This window comes from Eubalaena glacialis, chromosome 3 (assembly GCF_028564815.1).
Source record: "Eubalaena glacialis isolate mEubGla1 chromosome 3, mEubGla1.1.hap2.+ XY, whole genome shotgun sequence".
Classification (NCBI taxonomy): Eukaryota; Metazoa; Chordata; class Mammalia; order Artiodactyla; family Balaenidae; genus Eubalaena; species Eubalaena glacialis.
In genome coordinates, this window is record NC_083718.1 from 89547619 (window position 1) to 89564311 (window position 16693).

The following is a 16693-nucleotide window of genomic DNA, read 5'->3' on the forward strand; positions in this document are numbered from 1 at the left end:
CTACTGAAGCCCGCGTGCCTAGAGCCCGTGCTCCACAACAAGAGAAGCCACCACAGTGAGAAGCCCATGCACTACAATGAAGAGTAGCCCCCACTCACCGCAGCTAGAGAAAGCCCGCGCGCAGCAACAAAGACCCAACACAGCCAAAAATAAATAAAAATAAAATAAATTTATTTTAAAAAAAAAGTTACTCTCCTGTGGGAAAACTAGAGTTCTTTTCGTGTAAATGTGATAATAGCATGGAGATGACAGTATATGTACCTTGTGACATGACCTCAGAGCCCTCATGCAATTATGATGGAAACAGCTAGAAGAATAGCTGCTTAACTTTACATATAAGGAATGTCCATTAGTACATGCAATCTATCTTTAATTCTGATTCAAACTTATATGTTAGGATTATGTGTCTGTTTGATATATTAACTTGAATGCTGGACCCCTGATAGCATTTATTATTTATAATAAGTAACTTTTGACTCATCCTGGGAAATCTAGAACACTTTTCTCCGGGAGCAGCAAATGAAAGTCTAATGAGGGTCTAATAATATATTTCCCAGTGAAGTAGCATATTTACTTAGAAAGGTTCTGTAAAGAACTTTGATTTTGTCACCTGTAAAGATGAGAAAAATCATTATTAAAGGATTAAAATGAAATCTGTCACTTGGCTATGATTGATGATGATGCCTTTGACTATTACAATCTTATGTCTAGTTTCGTTTTCAAGGGCTACTTCTTCATAGAACCAAAGGCTGATTTTTCAGCACCAGGATTTGGAAGCACACAAGCACAACAGATTTCTTTAACAGTTCAAGAGCTATAATGGGGGAGTCCTCTGAGTTCAAGGCTGTGAAAAAGAGTAAACTTGAGCAAGAATGATTGCCCTCTGTGATACCATGGAGCACAGAGTGGGAAGGAACTTTAAAGGGCCTCTTCTTCAACTCCCTTGCTTTACAAATGCGGCCCAGGCAGGTTAAGCAATCTGCCCAAGCCGTGCAGCCAGACGGAGTGGACAGAGGAGCCTCAGAGCGTGATTATGGTCTCCCGAGGCCAGTGCTCACCTCCCTTAAGGAGCCAGTCGTTGTGTTAGGAAGCAAGATCATCACATGAATAACCAGAGCAATATAGATAATATATAACAAAGTGATGATGAATTTATTTTTATCAGGTGCCCAAAAATACAGTTGTCAGAATGATAAAAATCCTACAGTTTCTTTCATTCATAAAGTGCATTAATGGGACATAGCTCAGGGGGTTATTAAACAGATTATGTATGAATTGATATCACCTAGTATATACTCAATACAAACATTTTAAGAGTGCAAGCAACATTTTAAAAGGCTGATATTGGCAGAAGTATCTCCTTAACATCCCCAAATCTGTCATATCATCTGCCTTTCTTTCAACCCAAGCCTGAAGTTGGGAATGTCCTCTTTTCTTACACAAAACAGTAATTATTTCAGAGGGGGCAGGTAAACACCAAGAGCTTTCCGATAGCTTCCTGTCTGTCTTACTCTGCCCAACATCAGCAGGTTCTCACAGTCGGTTAAGGCTTCCAAGGATAAGTAGTTCTTCTCCAGCCTCAGTAACCCCAGCCTACTCCCAGTAGCAAAAAAATTCCCATACTATAAATATTCCTTCTTTAACGCTTATTGATCTATTTGGTGGTTAGAATATGTACTAAGAATGCCATAAGATGCCTTTCTTTTTCCTGTTTTCTGAAAAGAAAATTATCATGGCATATGTTTTTCTATCCCCATCAGGATTCTGATATTTTATATATAACTTGTTAAACAGACAAAAGTATTTTTCTACAAAACTAGGTAATTATCAATATTCAAGATGATTGTCTCCTACCTTAGCCTAGAAACTAGAAACTATCTACCTGTAATGCCACGATTAGATCAAAGATGTGGAGCTGGTACCTGCATGCTCCTGTTCTTTTTTTTTTTTTTTTTTTTTTAATCAGTCATCAATTTTATACACATCACTGTATACATGTCAATCCCAATCGCCCAATTCAGCACACCACCATCCCCACCCCACCGCAGTTTTCCCCCCTTGGTGTCCATACGTTTGTTCTCTACATCTGTGTCTCAACTTCTGCCCTGCAAACCGGTTCATCTGTACCATTTTTCTAGGTTCCACATACATGCGTTAATATACGATATTTGTTTTTCTCTTTCTGACTTACTTCACTCTGTATGACAGTCTCTAGATCCATCCACGTCTCAACAAATGACTCAATTTCGTTCCTTTTTATGGCTGAGTAATATTCCATTGTATATATGTGCCACATCTTCTTTATCCATTCGTCTGTCGATGGGCATTTAGGTTGCTTCCATGACCTGGCTATTGTAAATAGTGCTGCAATGAACATTGGGGTACATGTGTCTTTTTGAATTACGGTTTTCTCTGGGTATATGCCCAGTAGTGGGATTGCTGGGTCATATGGTAAATCTATTTTTAGTTTTTTAAGGAACCTCCATATTGTTCTCCATAGTGGCTGTATCAATTTACAATCCCACCAACAGTGCGAGAGGGTTCCCTTTTCTCCACACCCTCTCCAGCATTTGTTGTTTGTAGACTTTCTGATGATGCCCATTCTAACTGGTGTGAGGTGATACCTCATTGTAGTTTTGATTTGCATTTCTCTAATAATTAGTGATGTTGAGCAGCTTTTCATGTGCTTCTTGGCCATCTGTATGTCTTCTTTGGAGAAATGTCTATTTAGGTCTTCTGCCCATTTTTGGGTTGGGTTGTTTGTTTCTTTAATATTGAGCTGAATGATGCATGCTCCTTTTCTAAAGAGAGATAGCCCTACTTTTCTTTCCTGTCTGGTCTCAGGCTAGACATACTGCTACCAGCCACCATGCTCCATCCCATAGACTCTGTTCCTTTGAGCTTTTTCCTCCTGCCATCTTCCTTCAGACTATTCCCTGGGGCGCCATTGCCACACCAGGGCCTATGTGTCATTTGGACCACTGCAAAGTGTGCAGACAAGTACAATAAAATCAGCTCTGTCTACTACAACATTTATTCTGCTAACATACAGTTCTCATCTATATCACTGTGCTTCCTTCCAAGTTTAGAAATTTCCTAATTGCTTGATAATAAGTAGCAGAGGCAGGACTCAAACCTAGGTCTGATTTTTAGCCTGTACCATTGTTTTGCCTATAACAGAGCTCAAGCACTTGGGGTTACTTTTTGTTTGGTTTTGTTTCAGATATTTCTGGATTTTGAAAAATATCATAACTAGAATGTCTATGAATATATACATTATAAACATAGATAAATACAAAAAATAAAAATAGATACAAAAAACATTCATATTTTCTCTCACCAGAAAATGTATATGTGGCCTCTTCATAAAACGTTGATGTGCAGGGCAATTATAGATTTCATGTGTGCTTTTGTCAAAATCAGCATTAGAATGAGTGGTACATGGTGGGCTGGAGAACAAACATGAGGGAAGGGAATGGAAGAGGAGGCTTCCAGATAAGTGTATGAGAGATTTATGTAATTGTTTTGGCAGAACTTCGTAAGGAACCCAGGAATGGAGACCTGAGACCATCTTAAGCTTGAGAGCATAATAAAATAGCAGGTATTTGAAGAGAGACAAAATACTCAAAAATAATAAGTGTTTATAATTTTTTATTTTATATCTACATTATTATTCTGAATATCTAAGTTCCAATAGCTGGATATATATATTAAGTAAATATTTGTCTCTCCCTCTCTCTCTCTCTCTCTCTCTCTCTCTATATATATATATATATATATATATATTTATATACACATATATATATATACACACACACACATATATATACACACATACATAGTTTTTATTAACATACAGCAAATACTTGTTAAGTAACTGTAATGCCACTAATCTAGAAAAATGCACTATGCGTGGACTTGAGGGAAAGGGAGGAAGGAATTCACATGTGAGCATTATTTGCTAGGTGCCATATTGGCTACTACACATACATTATCTGTTCAGATTCTCACAACAGCTCTGTAAGACAGTTAAGTGGTGTTATTCCCATTTTACAGATAAAAAAATGAAGTTTTAGAGAGGTACCACTAAGTCTGCTCAACTAGAGATGAGAGTGATTACCTGGGCTACTCAGTTTCTCTTTCTCAAGAACTCGAACAGAGAAATACAGGAAGAGGATAAGAAGACAGTGAAAGCAGAAGCTGAAATGACATAGGAAAATGTGGAAACAGAGGCCTCAAGAAACTATGAGTAAGCAGAACCAAAACCAACCCCAAGCCAAGAGTACAGAGAGTAAGATGATTGGTCGGAAACGTCAGACTTGGTAATTCCAGAGAGAAGCCGAGTCGCTGTAATGTCTGAGGATCAGACCACTGCCATTGAGAACAGTTGAGATAATTCATTCCTGAAACTGCTTTGGAGACATCTAGTTTTTGCATTACATTCTTTCTTTGCAAAGTCAGTGTGTCCTGAATGTTTATGAGATTCTGAAAGCTGCTGGCCAAATGTCATTTCAGTACTCTGCTGAGGTTCACATACTTACTCACAACAGCCAAAGCAGTCATTTCTTCTCTTTCTCTTTCACTTTTGAGCTATCAGACAAGTGCCTACAGTAAACCAGAACCCTACTGGAAAGCAGTCTGAGAAATGTAGCTTACAGGCTGCTAGCCCCTGAAAATCAAGAAATAACGTAGAAGGAAACAATGATGCTGAGAAGTCAAGAGACAATCCAGTATACTCTCCTAAAAGCAGGGGGAAGCTATTTGTGCACTTTTAAGGACAGAGTGAAATGATTTGATTTGTACTTTTAAAAGAGAACTAATTAAAATACACAGAATGAGTTGTAGGGACACAAGAGCAACTGGGGTAGTCTATTAAGAGGCTCTTTAGTTAGTCTATTTAGACCATGATGGTGACAGTGAAGATGAAGAGAAGAGACAAATTTAAGAGATTTTAGGATGTAAAATGGATAAGATTTCATAATGGATTGGATGTGTATGAGAAAGAGCTATCAGGGATGTACCCAGGTTCCTGACTTGTGCAGCTGGATTGATGGTGTTGCCATTCATTGAGATAGGGAATACTGTAAGAGGACTAGCCAGAAGAATTTATAGCTTCAACTGGTGTTCTCTCTCCTCTTGGAAGCTTTAACTCCCTAGAAGTTAAAACCTTCTTTATATCTCTCATAGTACTGGCACCAGGCCTTGCATAGCATAGGTCTTCAATAAATAATTGCTAAATTAAAGAGTCATTACAATATATCCAACAAGCAACCAGTGGTGGTGAATTAATCCTTTACAAAAGAAAAAACGACACCAAACTCCTATCCCAGCCAGGCTGGTTAAAGGCAGTAGTGCCGAAAATGCATAAACACAGCCAAAGAAGTAGGAAAAAAAATAAGAGAACAAATCTCTGTGAGCAGATATTTGTAGGCAATGATTATTCATCTGGACACTAATTCTGCCAGAGGGGTGGGGTGGATCCCAAGTAAACGTAGATGCCACAAGGAACTAAGCAAAAGAAAAATGGTTTAGTCACCAAGGAAGATGATCAGACGCATTATTGTGTGACAGAAGTTGTAACAATCAAAATTATGAAAGACTTTTGTTTTATGTTGTGTCTAAGAAAGTACAGTCAGGGTAAGTAAAAAAAAAAAGAAAATGGGGAAAAAGAGAAGACATATTAATATGGAGATCATTATGTAGGGTATAAATTTTAAAAGAACAGCACTAAGTTATCTGAAGTGAGAGGAAGACTGTGAGGAGAGAGGCTGAAATGTGAAGAGACTAAGCCCCATAAGTGAGCGGAATCAAAGACAGACTGAATTAATGTAGAGTGTAAACTCAATGGATGAGAAGTAAGGGCCAAGATAAATTACAGGAGGTGAAAGGACCAGCTGGAGCAGAGGGAGGAAAGACTAGAAACAAACAAACTAAAATCAGATGAAAAAGCCAAGTGGAGCAATAGGTCCAGGTGAAAAAAATTAAAATTTTTTTAATCCTTTTTTTGAAAAAGCAAAACCTCACAGAATTGTAAGAAAAGAGGCTAGGATCCGACATAAGGCAAAGACACATGCAGAGTCATTATGAAAACTAAATGTGTTTTCTGTTTAGTTTGGTTGCTTTGTGAATCTGGAACCATTTTGACATGTGGAAATATTCATTTTGATGTGCTTAAAGTGTATTGATTATGGTAATTGTTTTTTCTGTGTTAGCTGCAGTCCATTGTGATTTCCTATGGGCTACTTGTAATTGCTTTTTAACCTGCCCTGTTGGCTAATTTGGTTTGGGGGAGTCAAGGTAACCTCTGCGTGTCAGCCTCACTATAATTACAAGACAGGAGTGCAAAGTCCAGTCAAAGGAGAGGAATTTAGGAAGGTGGGCGTGTGCACGTACATCTCAGAGAGGAGCACGTACAGGGTAGTGGACACGAGGGAAACATAAAAAGCAACATTTTTGTTTTCGCCACTTGTCAAGCCAGTGACTTTCTTCTCCAGGCTGCGTGGAAGAGAGCCCTGGACGTGACCTAACAATCATTTTGTAGAATTTCCTAAATTCATTTACTGATCTTAGAAGAAGAGAAACTACTTCCTGATCCTTTGTCATGGTCCCTGGATTTTCCCTTTGCCTTCATTATCCTGTCCCTGTTTTCCTTAAATTAAAAGGCTCCTCAGAATTCCTATCACATACCATTTATATTTGGCTATAACCTAATCAGATATATGAACTATCAGTTTGAAATATTTCTTCTTGACAAATCAGGATTGCTGACCAGGTCTGTGACTGTCTCTGGGATTTTATGTTGATATTTATGTTCGTGGTATGAGTCAGCTATCAAAAAGGAAAATGGTCCTGGTTTGAAAAAAGCCACAAGGTACCTCACTTCAAGGTCCCTAATATACCTTTCTTGTATCATTTTGTCCGTCATGGTATCAGATATTAATGAATATATATTAGAGCCAGTGTTGATTGAGCTCTTACTATCAAGTATCGTACTATGCTTGGTTAGCTCATCTAATCTTTGAAACAACAGTAAGAGGTAAGCACCATTATGATCCTCATTTTGTAGAGGAAATGGAGGCTTAGGAACAGTAAGACACTTGGCTATGGTAACTCGCTAGTAGCTGTTGGAGCTATGATTTAAATTCAGTCTGATCATAAGCTGATTTTATTATAATTTTTCTCTTGGTATATAACTATATACATTATACTTACTTCCTCTTAAGATCATTCATTTATTGAAGAAATATTTGTTGAGCTTCTCCTACCTACCAGGCAACTCTAGTAGGTGTTGGAAATAGATTGAAAAGCAAGACAAGTTCTCAAAAAGCTTATCTGATAGCAGGAGAGAAAACAACATACAATTAAATAAACAAACAAATGAAGTAAAATAATTAGACTAGGGTTAATACTATAAAGAAAATAAATAAGATACTGTGAAAAAGAATAAGAGGGGGAAGCCAACTGTGGAGACGGTAGTTAGGGAAGTCTTCTCCGAAGAGGTGATATTTAAGCTTAGACCTGAAATCAAGGCAACAGTAGGCAGGATTTAAGGGAGGAACATCTGGTAGGATAGAAGAGCAATATGTTCAATAGATCCAGCTCCCTGCCTTAAACATTTGAATTGTAAACTTTCCAGGATACACCATTTTGTTTTCTGTCTTTATAGGGTCTAGTAGTAGGAGAGTCAACGGTCTCTCACAGGTTCATTTCAATGTTCTAATATAGTTTAAGCATTCTCTATTCAACAGGAAAAAATTAAAAATCACTGCTACTATTTCTGTTCTTTTTAACATATTGGTGCATTTCCTCCAAACCAGTTTTTGAAGCTAACCTTCCTTGTTTGCACACTGTCTACCAGGCACCAAACTGTGAGCTTTGCATGCATTATTTTACTCACTCATCAAGCAACCCCATGAGTAGGAACTTATTATTAGTCAGCTTTAAAAATGAAACAGATTTAGGTTGAATACCTCTCCCAGGAACACGCAACTGGTGAGTGGCAGAGCAGGAATCTGACCCCAGAACTGCCTGACAGCAGAGCGCCCCCTCTAACCACTGTGGCCTCTCCTTTATCTGAATGCACATTATATGTATTTTCCAAAAAGCTTGCATCCTGGGTTTGTTTGGGGTTTTTTTGTCTTATATTTTCCCACATCATTAAATGTTTTCTGTTTTTATTGATTTTAATGTTTTCTTTGTTTTCTGCCTTTTGCTATATAGATTGTGGTTTTTTTGCTTTTATGTATTCCAATGATTTGGAAGTGTGCTTTCTGTTTTTAATTCTAGCAGTGACCATCTTTAAACAAAGACCACCCAAATGAGAAAACAACCTTTCAGAACTTGTCACAGCAAGAGACTCAGCCACCATCACTTGTGTTCTGCAGGCAAGCAGGGGAGTACAGAGGCTTTATAGGAAAGAAAGTCTTCAGGGATGCTCTGTTTAGAGGTTGTTGCCATGGGGAAGCTGGAGGCTGACTAACTAGAAATGGGTCATCTTATGTGATTGGTTTGGGAAGCATATTTGACTTCCTCTGGTTGATCCTGAGTTGGACAAAGCTAGGACAAAGAACTGGGACATTGGCAGTCATTGACCAAGTCTTGACCATGCTGGACCCATTGCTGCAGAGACTGTGGTTTGGCTTCCTGAGCTAGTTGCTCCAGAGGTTTTGGGTCAGTTTTTTGGCCATATAATGTCTGGCCGTTGTCCATTTATATGCCAGTTTCTCTCTTTTCAAAAATGTGTTTTTGAATCTTTTGCTAATCATTCCAAGTAAAAAATGTTATTGTGATATCATGTGGTAAGATGGGTTATTAATCACACTTGTAGATCCTCAGTCTATACTCACACTTCGTTTTGATTTTGTAAACTAACCTGGGATTTTCAATAGATTGTTGTTATTTAAATGGCTTGATTTCAGACTACATCATTTTCTATTTCAAATTGTAACCAAAATTTAGACTTGATGTTTTTAGTCTATACAGCCAGTCCTTATACCTCGGCATCTCCATTTCTGAGTTCTTTAGTCCGTAGATTTGCTTCAAATTTTTTTCCAGTCCTTTACATGCCTGAGAATTTCTTTCTGTTCAGCTTGCCTCATCGGTAAAATGGGATTAAGCACAATAATAATACATTAAAAGTGCTTAACAAAGTGTACAGCATATAGGAAGTGTTCAGTAGCTATTAGCTACTTTATTATCATCATCATAATTATTATTATAGTTCACATATAAAACACAGCTTGGCTAGGTTTTTAATACTTTTTTCTCACAACCCTATAAACATTGTTCCATTGTTGTATTATCAACATGATTTCTCTTATTTTTGTCTTTGTTTTCTGACTGTGGCATATAGGATTTTTTTCTTTAACTTGTCATTTAAAATTTTTTCTGGGTTGTGTTTTGGTGTGATTCTCCAGTGTTTTTTTTCCTGAAACTTGTTGAGTTCCTTCAATATGTACACTCAGTCTTGTTTGCTTACTTGTTTATTCTTAATTCAGTAAAGCCTCCTTCTGTTTGAGGTTATTGCTTCGTTCAGACGGTCTTGATGTCTTCCTGAGGAGGACCATAATCTTAGATCGGAGGATGGTCCTCCAACCTGTCATTTGCTCATCATGCTTCTTTTTTCCCTCTTGCTCTGAGTTCCTGAAGAGCCTCAAGTTTCTTATCCAGGTCACTGACATGACCTGTCCTTAGGATTCTGCTCCTACTGCTTCCAATTCTTCTATTATGTGTTTGGTTTTGTTTCATCATTTCACTTTCCCTTCATTTTATTGTTTTCTATCACCACCTATGTTTTTCTCCTTTTGTGATTTCTTGCTCATGTCTCATAACAGCCATGCGTTTTTGAATCCTATTGAGGTTACCCAGCAATTTTCTTTAAAAAACAAGACAGAGGGGCTTCCCTGGTGGCCCAGTGGTTGAGAGTCTGCCTGCCAATGCAGGGGACACGGGTTCGAACCCTGGTCTGGGAGGATCCCACATGCCACGGAGCAGCTGGGCCCGTGAGCCACAATTGCTGAGCCTGTGCGTCTGGAGCCTGTGCTCTGCAACAAGAGAGGCCGCGATAGTGAGAGGCCCGCACACCGCGATGAAGAGTGGCCCCCGCTTGCCACAACTAGAGAAAGTCCTCGCACAGAAACGAAGACCCAACACAGCCATAAATAATAAATAAAAAAAAAAAATTAAAAAAAAAAAAAAAAACAAGACAGAACTATCTATTTCTTGTAAAAGTTCATTTTCACATGTTTGACCTTCCTCAGGGTCTGAAGGGTAAAGTTCCCTTTCCCTTGTTCCACGATATTTTTCATAGGCCCTGTTATTGGGGCCTTTTACTTGTTTGTTTGATCCATTGATTTTTATGTGTTGGGTTTTTAACATCCATATTGGAACAAGAAAACTATATTCAAATAGTGTCTGCCCACAGACAAAATCTATGAAAGGCCCTTGTGTCCACCTTCTGTCTACCTGGACACTAGTTGAATTCCCTGCTCAGAATTCAACAGGAGAGCAGAAGAGTGCGCTGTGCACCTAGCCCAATTGCTTGTGCTTCTCAACTAAGCAACACAACCATACTAGCAACAATACTATCTAAGGTTAGTATTTCTGCCTTAGATTTTCTCCAACTCCTGTCTGCCTGGCTCTTTCATTCTCTGAGCAGATGTATCACATGAAAAAGAATAGTCACCAGGATACACAGCTACCAGGTCTCATCCTGCTTCATTCTCTCACCTTCAGCACTTTACTTTTTAATTCTTTCACAAAGAAGCCTTTTAGTTTGATGCAGTCCCATTTGTTTATTTTTGCTTTTGTTGTCCTTGCCTGTGGAATCAGATCCAAAATAAATATCCCTAAGACCAATGGAAAGAAGATCACCACCTATGTTTTCTTCTAGGAAACATATGGTTATGGTTTCAGGTCATACATTCAAGTCTTTAATCCCATTTTGAGTTAATTTTTGTATATGGTGTAAGTTACTGGTCCAGTTTCATTCTTTTGCATATAGCCGTCCACTTTTCCCAACACCATTTATTGAGGAGAGTTGTTTTTCTCAATTGTATATTCTTGCCTCCTTTGTCATAGATTAATTAACTGTACATGCATGTGTTTATTTCTGGGCTCTCTATTCTGTTCCATTGATCTGTGTGTCTGTTTTTCTGCCAGTACAATCTGCTTTGATGGTTGTAGCTTTGTAGTATAGCTTTAAATCAGGGGTAAAGTAGCTAGTCTTTATGCTAGTCAAAACTACCTTCACTTCCTCATGCTCTACACAACTATTTTCAATAAACCAGTAGCCTGTGGACAGTAATTCACAAGGAAAATAATATCTCTTCCAGTTTTTCAAGGACCACTAATTAACCACGAGGCTAGGAGGTTCTCTCTATAACAAAGTACCATAGTTTTCTAGCAATTTTTCTTTTCTGTGGTTGTTTTGAAAAGTTGTTATTGTTCTACTCATATGTACAATTGTCATTTAAATATTCAAGTTTACTTTAAGGCTGCTTCTTTCACAGGCAGAATATTAAACTTCCTTGATCAAGATACTACAGCACTTTATTAACTATACTATCAAATGTCAACTCCCAGCCAAACATTAAATACTTAAAATCACCTGTCTCCTTCCCCAGTAATATTTCAGTATAACATTTTCCCCGTCAAGACTTCTCTATAATGGTTAATTCTTCCCTTGTTTGATGTACCTCCTCATGATCCAACACTGCAAACTTTATATATGGGACTAAACTAATTATAAATAGAGTCCTTATATGTTGATAATTTTCATTTTACATCTTCATTTTTTAATAAAATAAAATATTGCAGCTAAAATCAAGGTCTCCTTTGTTCCTTTCCCCAGACCCATTCTCTTTCCTTCTTTAGAGGCAGCTATGATCATGAATTTGTAGAGGAGCTTCCAGTATGTTTTTATACTTATGTGTGCATCTATAAACAATATATAATTTTGTCATATGTACTTTTAAGATAAATGTTCATGTACTCTACACGTCTTCTGCGACTTGCTTTTTTTCATTCAACATTGTTTTTGAGATCCATCAACATTGTACTAATAGATTTTGTTCATTTAAGTTCCCTGCAGTATATTAATTGTTCTGTGATTACAATTTACTTGAAAACGAAAGAGCATATTCCATAAAGATCTTGAGTTACTCGCTGTGTGACAGGGAAGGAAAACTCTTGCCCAAAGAGCTTTCTGCCATCTTTGATTTGAAAAGTGGGGTGGCGTGTCTTTCAAGTGTGAGTGCAAGCTCTGAAGTAAAAAGCATCTGGTCAAAGCTAGGATAATATGTGCTAACTGGGTGAGGGAAAGAGGAGTGGTTTAAAATACAATTATGCTTGGAACATATGCTATATAAGATACCATTCCTCCCTCCCAGCAAGATCCTGTCACCCTGGTGTTGAAGGCTGTATTCTTCTGCTATGGAAGAAACAGAACTAGAGTAGACAAATGTCTCCTTGGCATTTGTCTGATACACAGATAAAGACTTGGGTCTCAACATTCCCTCTGTAGCTGGTGAACATTTGTTGAACATGAGCAGTGAAATAGGCATGGGAAATGCAGCTGCTTGCAATATCATTTTAGTATAAGCAGGAGCCTTGCTGAGTTTCTCTGTCTGTCTTTTATTAAAGGTCCACACACGTTCCTGTTGGGGAGGATCAAGTCCAGCACATGGAGCTAGTTCAGGATCTAGCACAGGGGTTTAACAAGAAGTACGGGGAGTTCTTCCCAGTGCCCAAGTCCATTCTGAGTAAGTAACAAACATACGATTTTTAAATCAGGATGCATTTTGAAGAGAGGATTGGATAATGGACTGAGAAGCTTGGAACTTTCTTGGGACTAAACTTGGCTTCGTCGTGAACAGATTTCAGGATTTATAATGAGAATCCCATCTTTTTCTGTAATGTAGGACTAGTAGACCTCATTGGATTATTGACTAAAATAACCAAAAGTTTGAAAAGTATGGGAGAGACTAGAAACTACAAATAATCATTTTCATTATAGAGTATCATATATATATATATATATATATATATATATATATAAACATATCTCATTTGGTAGAGCAGGTATCTTTCCCTATTTCATGGATGAGTAAACTAAGGCTTGGCAAGCCTGACTTTGTATCCAAGTCGCCTATCTAGCTGGTGGCAAAGCTGGGCCCTACATTGAGCTCTTCTGGTTCCAAAGCCAGCTGACCTTGCCTCCTCTATTCACAATAGAACAAAAGTCACAAGAGTGAGAACTGCTGGATCATAATCTAGATAAAACAAGAGGGCATTGATCATCCTCGCACTTTGCCTTCTTAAATACGCAACTGAGATAGAATGTACAATCTACCTACTGAATCCAAAACCTCATCTGCTTGCAAGGCTATGCTAGTCTGGAATCTTCTCGAGGAAAAAAGCTGTAAATCTCTATCAACATTTTGGTAGCAGTGTAAACTTGTGGCAGGGGCAGAGATCACTGAACCTAAGCTCTGCCCATCTTTATTAAGGTGACTGCATTTTAAAGAGTATAACATGTGCCTAGTGTCAATTTAGAAGCATAAGGTGGATATAAATTACTAAGTTATTCCAACAGTTCACACAAATAAATTCAGGGCACCCCATGCATTGAAATCAACCTTCTTTTAGCAACGAGGACTATTTTAATGCTTTGGCTAATTGTTATTTTACCTATTTCAACTTTATATGTTTCTGTAATAGCCATAAATTAGGCAATTATTAATAACACAGGTTTTATGAAGCACAGCTTAACATCTTGATTCTATCAGAGCAATAAACAAGTCACTTCTCTCACTCTTGCATGTGTGTGTGTGTGTGTGTGTGTGTTGGTAATTACTTATATAATCATGGGTAAAGAAATGGAAAGATGCCACAGGTTGTGAAAACTGGCATGGGGGTAGGAAGGGCAGTGGTTGTGGGCAGGGGGTGATTAGCCAATAAGGAAGAGCAGAGAAGAAGGAAATAGACAATACTTTTTTTTAACAGGTATGCACAGCAAAAACAGTATGACTGATACAATTTCATTTGCGTAAGATTATATGTTTTTATGTGTATACATGCATTAACAGATGCATGAAAATATGATCAACAAAATATTAACATTTTATTATACATTTCAGACACCTTTACTTTCATGCTTATAGAAATTGCTAATTTATTACAATGAGTATAATCAGATAAAAATAATAAAGTTATTTGGTGTTCTTGGCACTTTTTAAGATCTAGACACTGACATTCCTATTGGTGTTTTATTGTTTTGCTTTGTTTTTTTGTTTGATTTTTGTTTCTGGTACGTGTGTGTTGGTGTTTTTACCTAGCATCAATGAAGAAGGTAAAATCCTTGCGTGATCCGTCTGCCAAAATGTCAAAATCAGACCCTGATAAACTGGCCACTGTCAGAATAACAGACAGCCCGGAGGAGATAGTGCAGAAGTTCCGCAAGGCTGTGACGGACTTCACCTCGGAGGTCACCTACGAGCCAGCCAGCCGAGGGGGCGTGTCCAACTTGGTGGCCATCCACGCGGCAGTGACAGGGCTCCCTGTGGAGGAGGTGGTCTGCCGCAGTGCTGGCATCGACACCGCTCGCTACAAGTTGGTGGTGGCAGATGCTGTGATTGAGAAATTTGCTCCAATTAAGAGTGAAATTGAAAAACTGAAGACGAACAAGGACCACTTAGAGAAGGTTTTACAAGTTGGGTCAGCAAAAGCCAAAGAATTAGCATATCCCGTGTGGCAGGAGGTGAAGAAATTGGTGGGGTTTCTATAGGAAGTTTCAACGAGTCACAAAACGTCTTTTCTATCTTGTGGTCCACGCATTCCTATTAAGGCAGCTTTCCTCACAAGTGAACAATTATAGTTTGGGGACACACAGTTTGGTATACCTGATCATTGGCTTCATTTGATGAATAATGATTTGTAGCCTTCAAATAGAGCAATGTTCTAAATCCCATCAGTGAAATTCTGTGGGGAAAAAAAAAAAAGAGCAAACAAAGAAGGCATAGCTATCTGAATGCTCAATTATGTGAGGCACACTCGGCCTCATTTATTCACACAAATGTGATTGAGGTAAGTAGTAATCTGGCAAGTGGGTGTTTCATTTTTCTCTCTCTCTGAAGTCCTTACTGTCACAGGTGCTCACTTTATCTATCCCACCCCTTTTAAAAAGTAATATGTAGAAGTCTTAGGCTTATAATCCTTGGGATGCCATTTGAACCAATTTGTGTTCAGATCTCATAAAAATAAGTTGATGATTATTATTCATTTGTCACTGAGATGGTACCTGCTTTATTGTATTTAATCTGCTTATTTCCCAAGAGACCACACTGACTATTCTAGCAAGTATTATTTGGGTTTTTTGTTTGTTTTTTAAATTCAGAGATACATGGTATGACCTTCTGAGAAGGTTGCATTATTTCAGCTTGATTTATTTATTGTACAAAAGCCCGAGTCCATACATTATGTTCTTAATAAGTACTTCCTTGCATTTGTCTCTCAGTTTAATATCACCAACCCACTGTGAAATCTACAGGAGAGGAATTGCCGTTTTACACCTGAGGAACATGAGGCTCAGAGAGTACAATTAGCTTGTACAGTATCTCTCCGTGAGTAAGAAGCAAATCCAAGATCAAAACCTTTACTCCTTATTCCTAAGAATAGTGCTTTTTTTCATCAGCACAGAAGTCAGAGAGAAGTCACAGAAGTCAGCATGTTTGAGACTCCAAGCATTCTTGTTTTGAAAGTGGGTCCTGGAAATATAAGACCTGAACTACTGATACTATTTATATCAGCAAGTCAACCAATAGCTGCCAGCTTTAAACCTGGATTCAGCCAACCTTGGTCACATTTGTTACTCAGAATCCCCAAGGCAGGTCCCAAGTTCTGTCTCCTGTGCTTATTTCAGAGACACTTCAAAGTATATTCTGCCCGACTGCAAGAGTAGTTGGCCTGACAAGTCAGATTTTCCCAGTGAGTGGAGCTTCTCATCTTACCTTTACCTCAGTCTAAGTAGCAGTAAGTCACTCTAAAAACTACCTTCTCTGCACATGCCTTTCCCACACCTGAAGGTGGAAATGATAATTGTGACTCAGCACACCAGGGCCTGATTGATTTTGTAACAGAAATTACTTGTAAGTTTTTTGCCAATTGTCACCATTTATATATGAGTGACGAGCATGTTGGGCAAAGAATTTTTACTCGTTTCCTAAGAGAAGAAAGTAGAGTGGTCCTTTTATCAGAACAGATGTAAATACACCTAACACTGCATCCCAGAATCCAAATTAAAAGACCCTTTTTGGATCTTTTCTTGGAATGGGTTATCTAGAGTGGGCTCTAAGGAGCCTCTTTGGCATATTTTCTGCAAGCCTCTTTTTTTTTTGTTTGGTTGGTTTTTTCCTTTCAAAGAAACCCTAGTATGAATACTGGAAAATGACTAAATTAAAGGTGGATCTATCAAACTGTCCGTGTGTTTTTTTTACCCCCTTGCCACACCTTTCATCCAAAGAACTAAAGGCACCATGGAAAGAATCTCAGAGGAGGAAAACTAGATGACTTGTGGTAACTTCTAAGGAGCAAATCCCTGTACAGAAGAGGTTGGGCTTGTGAGAATCCTGTTGTTGTATGAAAGTGACCTGAGGACTCATCAAGTCTAATATCCAAGTCCATCATGATTGAGAGA

At 38.2% G+C, this 16693-nt stretch overlaps 1 protein-coding gene across 2 annotated transcripts in view; it reads left to right on the forward strand.

Annotated features, from left to right (window-relative positions):
* Positions 1–16452, forward strand: part of WARS2 (tryptophanyl tRNA synthetase 2, mitochondrial) — a 93818-nt gene extending 77366 nt beyond the window's left edge. For both annotated transcript variants that reach the window (XM_061186102.1, XM_061186103.1), the window contains exons 5-6: positions 12643–12761; positions 14337–16452. In XM_061186102.1, coding sequence (XP_061042085.1) covers positions 12643–12761; positions 14337–14785 — 568 coding nt within the window. In that variant the 3' untranslated portion in view covers positions 14786–16452. The remainder of the gene's footprint in view (positions 1–12642; positions 12762–14336) is intronic.
* The last annotated feature ends 241 nt before the right edge of the window (positions 16453–16693 follow it).